Source organism: Haemaphysalis longicornis, unplaced genomic scaffold (assembly GCF_048455015.1).
Source record: "Haemaphysalis longicornis isolate Haplotype H1 unplaced genomic scaffold, Haemaphysalis longicornis Haplotype H1 scaffold_13, whole genome shotgun sequence".
In the NCBI taxonomy this organism is placed as follows: domain Eukaryota; kingdom Metazoa; phylum Arthropoda; class Arachnida; order Ixodida; family Ixodidae; genus Haemaphysalis; species Haemaphysalis longicornis.
In genome coordinates, this window is record NW_027526233.1 from 89061859 (window position 1) to 89067858 (window position 6000).

Below are 6000 nucleotides of genomic sequence, written 5' to 3' on the forward strand. Positions count from 1 at the left end.
GATTATTCTATTTTTTTCCACTTTTTAGCGGGGCGATGACATGTCATCTTACCAAAGGGCTAATATACATATGTTTTACACTCTTGGTTATACGCTCGGACGCCCATTCCCCTCGCGGCTCGAGCGTCCGTATGAAGCCTGGCCAGGAATAAAACGAGTTTCTCTCTCTCTCTCTCTCTCTCTCTCTCTCTCTCTCTCTCTCTCTCTCTCTCTCTCTCTCTCTCTGTCTGTCTGTCTCTCTCTCAAACACCGAATGGCAGCTTTCACAACGAGGAATTTTCGCCTAAATGTATTTCATATTCTCTTTATTTATCTAACAATTATGCGTTAAATAATTAGAACTGAACACATAAACATAGAATTAGTGTGTCCCTATGCAGCAGACGCGGCCTGTCGAAGCCGTCAGCCATATGTAACTTTTCTCGCACTACACTGAACCATTGACATCAGAAACACTGCTACCTGAGTGACCCGGTCTGTTTATTGATATCCGAGCTTTCAGAAAGGGAATAATATCAACCGTAATGAAATTTGTGGGAGGTAAAAATCTGGCGAGAACAGATACAATGGAAACGGTGCTACGTAAGCGGTGCTGCTGCTTCAACCAGGCATGTTGACACTGACCAAGATTTCGAAAGCGGTGGCTTTCGAAAAGAAAACGTCATTGCTAGCGTCACGAAACAAGATGAAGATGCAAAATTTTCATTATGGGTGAAATTTTTTTATCGCAATGAATCAACCTTTTTGCCCCCGAATAAATTTGGAGGGGTTTTTAAAAAGCACAGTTCTGAAAAAAAAACACGCACTTTGCTATCATGGCCCCATTAAGCCCATTAGGGCCTAATATGACGTGTTTGTGAGATTTGAGTTGGTCATCTGGGTAAGGAGAAGGAATACGTAATAATACACATGTACACTTCCAAGATACTTCTTTTACTGGGGCTAGGATGCCGCCGAGTTTTTTCTCCTTGTTCTTCACAAGACCAGTCATGATCGATATTTTAAAATCCCAGTTCACCTACTTCCACATATGCGAAACTGCCCCAGATCACACAACATCTTGGGTCAATCGTTTGCCCCACTGTTGTTTGTGATTTTCGTCAGCCCTCTCAAATTCTATGGTTCGTCGGTTTTCTTTTACATTTCTGGCCATATTTAATAGCAGTGTGTATGGCTGGGTATTTTGTGATACTTTCTAAATGTTCGCGTAATTAGAAGTTTAGTTGTTGGTCAGAAGGGACCACGCAAGATTCAAACCCATTTCTCAGATTCTCCCAGCGCAGAATATATTCTAAACGTGAAATTCGCCAGTCTTCGTTTTGTTATACTCAACTCTGAGATGATTCACTTAGCTTCACACTTGTCGCTCACCTACTCCAGTCAGGCCACCCATTTAATCCATGCTTAAAAATCTGCGAATAATTCTCAAGAGGATGTCTGCTTCCCGAACACGCCGTCTTGACCATAGCATTTTTGTGTTCAAAATTAAGGGTACTGTGTTCTATTATTCTTCGTATTTAAAATATAAATGTCTTGACGAGCCGAGTCGATTGACGGTTGTATCAATGCTTCTTTTGCCGCGCGCGTTTACTTTCACAGCTATATTTTTCATGAAAAAAAATGCGGACCCATTTTAGATTCATTGTTAACATCTGTTTTACTGATAATAACGTGAACATCGCTTCGTACATTAGCTAGAGCAACATATTTTAGCTTCGAAAGAAGAATGGTATGAAACGAGATCAGGAATGCATAAAACACGAGCAAACTCAGTCTACACAGATTCTTATTTTTACTGGGTTATCTTTGAATGCAAACCTAATCTTGGATAGAATATTTGGACGTTCGACTAGTCTATTTTAAATGTGTTCGGGCACCACTACTTTTTCCAAATTATTAGCGCTGCAAAATACTTGGTTTCACTTGCTCAACCAAAATATTGCATTGCTGTTGAAGACATTTTACCTTGGAAATGTACTACATAGTTCGATGAAACTGAGACCCGAGGTGGGAATGCAAACTGTTTTACCAATAACCCCTTCTAGTTGGGTTGAAAACTATCCAGGGGCATTCCCGGAAACACCTTTTATTTGGGTGCTATATTCACTTCAATATAAGGGCTTGAAGGCGCCACATACCTCCAGAATGCGATACAATAACACACATTGTACCTCAACAATCTGCTCTACCACAGCACTTTCGTGCTTTATACCCCATTATTTTAAGATATTTTCTTTATTCTTCATTTGGGTCGACAAATTTTCTTTATTTACCCATTAAAACAATGACCATTTGTAACTTTAGAAATTACATCCCCATTTATTTTTAATCCCGTCGAGATGCTATACTTTTTCCACTACCACCATATAATTCTGCAGTACTTGCCAAGCAGTTCACCGGCGTAGTGATCCCAAAACAAAAACCGGAAGCTGGAGGGAATATTAAAAAGTACACCAGTACGTCTAAAATGCCCTAAACCACTGCAAAAAATGTCACAGTTTGGGACTCCTCGGGGCATCAAAGTATTCGACGTAACTGAAACAACCTTTTAGAAAAGGATCACATAACTTTCTTTCGGAAGCACTTCTTTTCACTAAAGCCATATTCCTTGTAAATCAACAGGAATTTCCAAACTGTAGAAGGCATTAATCGAGCATAGGTACAACATTGCCCTGTGTAGTGCTTGTGGGTACATATTCACGCCTAACATGAACACCAACCAAAGGATCGAACCGCGAGGCTGAAAAGCTAGTTCTACGGTTTGAGACTCATGAGCAACGGGCATAACCCATCGTTGCGGAAAAGAACATGTAGTCAGGTAGGAATGACAGACCCAGCGAAGCGAGGGCGAAAAATTGACTGCCGAGGAGAGTGAGATACTGGGGATTATTGTAGGCGAAAAGGACTTTTTGGAACTGTTGTGGCAACAATATTGCAATTGCCCCAAAAAGCGCATTTGCTAGAAATGCTTTACAGTTTTCTGGTAGTGTTTTGTGCACAGGAGGGTGTTCCCGATACCCACATCTCCAACATGGTAGTGAAGGCTGCTTCAGCCGAATGACACTTGTTCCACATACCGCATAGCAATTACACTGCGGCTCCGAATACTTCCTATGTTAGCAATTTACGCCATTCATGTAAAGCCATTTGTGGTTCTTACACGGGGTTGTTTCGAATATCAAAGCTGGAAATGAGAAGTGCAAAGATTTTTCTGCAATGCGCACGATGACAGAAAAACTCTCGCAAATGGCAGAGCAGGCCCCCTTCGGTAGGCTCGAGTAGGCCAGAGATAGGTCGCCTTTAATCTCCTCTTCACGGGACGTGAACTGTTACTGCTGTCGTAGAAGCAGAACTTGTACATCAGGCATAATTTTGAATGGTTTTTTGTAGCTTCGTAAAACATAGAGCCTAATACTGTTACCCGAAGCAAAACGAAGCATCCTTAAAGAACAAGCGTGTCAGAGTCAAGGAATAAGGGCTGTATTGAGCTGTTATCATACAAGATCAAATTCAGAAACACGGAAATACTCAAGTGCACAAATAAAAAACCACTTGGTAGCATCGGGCAAAAAAATCTTAACTTCATTTTAGGCTTCGAATGGCACTCAGTCAATATTTTATGAACGCAAGTTACCCGCATAGTAGAAAGAACTGCGCCAATTGCAGATATCAACGTGGGTTTTTTAGCGCCAAACATCCTAACGATTTTTATTGCTAATCATTAAGAGATAATCATTGTGTATTCATGATCACCGCCTATGTGTATAGCATTAACCATGTAATATGAATAAATAATTATGAAACCTACTTATAACAATTCCTGACTATACAAAAATAACCAAAGGCTTTTCTGTGTTGCCTGTGTGATTTAAACAAATATAGAAATGGTTCCATGGAGCTTATAACTCAGAAGACCTTCGCATTTCGAAGAATAAAAACCATAAGTAAATAGGCTACTGGAACTCACTGTTGTTATGTTATATAAAACCGCGCTTTAAAAAAACGGGCTCAGGTAAAGGACGCCCGACGCTTCGTCCCTTCCTACTTAGTCCTGCCTTCTACTCGCTGTTCTGCAACCAAAAATATGTACCGCAACAAGCTGAGCAATCGGCTATACTGATCTTATGTTATTGTCTTCTTGAGATATTCACCAAGTCATACACACGTTTCAGCCATTACGCGCGACTGTATGTGAAGGTGTGAACTAACTGTTCTTTATTTTATTGTTCTCTCGCAGGCCTTCACCATCTATCGTATTCAGTTGTTCGTGAATAACATGAAAGCATAGTGGTGCTACCTATCCAAAGAGCCCCGGAAGACAGAGTGGAGTAAAAAATCGCCCTAAAATTTTCATATGGTATACAGCGGCAGCTGTTGCATTTGATTTCTCTGGCTTTGGACAAATAAAAGCCTACAAAATATTTTACCCTCGGGCCGTTCGATATACGTTAGGCGTATAATAAACTAGTTTAAGCTACAAATATGCACGCAACTTCATCAGTTCAAAAAATATTGCTAAACGTATGCCATTTCAGTGTAATCTCGCTGGCGTCACACGTAAATACTCTTCTTACAATATGTTTATTGACATTTACATTATTCCGGAGCCGCACAAAAAACTTGTTTAGAGCTAAAAAGGTACATAGTGCGACTATTTTCTGGGGTTAGCACCTTGCCTTTCAAAACGGGAGGAAATAGAGGTATGCCCTGATGCGATGCTGCGCATAGTGGTTTTATTTATAAACTGAGTTCATACAACATATCTCTACTAGAGAAGCTACCGTAACTTACACAAGAAACAAGTTCAGAAACAGAACAATTCAGAACAACCCGTTATGCTAATAGGACCGTCAATTTCCAACAAGAAACCAGGGCTGGTGCGGGAAGGTTACTTTATACTGTGATATACATGTCCGGGTATAAATAAAAACCATACTTGAAGCCTAGCTGTGGCCTGCGTGTTATACTTCTAGATGAAATTTTTATGAATTTACTTCACACTCCTGCAGATCAATGAGCTGGCCCTTGCAGGATTGGCTACCCTCAATACAGTTGCTCAAAACAGGAGGCAACCATTGAGCAGAAATGAAAAAGTTAATTAAAATGGTGACACTCCAAGTCATCAAGAAAATTCAGTACCATCATCAGTTTTATTGTGTCCACTGCAGGAAGAACGCAAAGATTTCCAGAGACGTTGATATAGCTGAGGCCATCCTTCCCCCAAACGTTTGGTGATATATCCTTCCATAGGGCGTCACGCCACCCCTTATTGTGTTTACGTTATATAGGCAGTCTATCCGTTAAGCAGATGGTGCACTTGTGTTCGTCATGCGCAGGACGTGACCCGCCCATGTCCATTTTGTTTGCGTAATTTAAGCTAGAATGGCTTCCACACGAGCCTTTTCCCTAATCCCCTCAGATGTTTATTTATCCCTCGGCGACCCGTAGCATTCTTTTTTCCACAGCCCGTCCGGCCGATACAAGTGTTCTTTCGAGTGGCTTGTAGGAGATCAGGTTTCTGCCCCATACGTGATACCTGATCCATAGAGCTACTAGAATTTAAAAAACATCAAATGGCAGGGAACTCCGGTTGTCTACAGTTTTAGGAAAAACTAAATGCGAAAGAATTTGGCTGGGAAAAAAATAGACGCTAAGGAATATTGATAATCACGAGGTGTTCGTCGTGTTTACAGCGGTTTAATACTGCCAGGGAGATTTATATTTGTATTACCACACATGCAGTTGTAAAGAAAGGAAATGCAGCTGACTTTCCGCGAGATTGTAGAGTACACATTTTGCTTAGTTACATTATGTTTGACGTGGAAGCAAACCTGCGATAATAGCTATACATAAACCTAACTTCTTTCCGGTTAATACACGCCAGTTTTATATCTTTCTTTGTATGAGATCCAAAAAACGAAACCATACTCTCGATTTGAGAAAACATAGGGAATATAAATAAAATCTTAGTGTGGGTTGGTGAAGAGTCAGCCTTCTTTT

At 40.7% G+C, this 6000-nt stretch overlaps 1 protein-coding gene across 1 annotated transcript in view; it reads left to right on the forward strand.

Moving 5' to 3' along the window:
- The window catches only part of LOC144163940 (uncharacterized), a 77275-nt gene extending 72363 nt beyond the window's left edge, over positions 1 to 4912 (forward strand). The window contains exon 11 of the mRNA XM_077694590.1: positions 4238 to 4912. Within this exon, the coding sequence (XP_077550716.1) occupies positions 4238 to 4288 (51 nt within the window). The 3' untranslated portion in view covers positions 4289 to 4912. The remainder of the gene's footprint in view (positions 1 to 4237) is intronic.
- The last annotated feature ends 1088 nt before the right edge of the window (positions 4913 to 6000 follow it).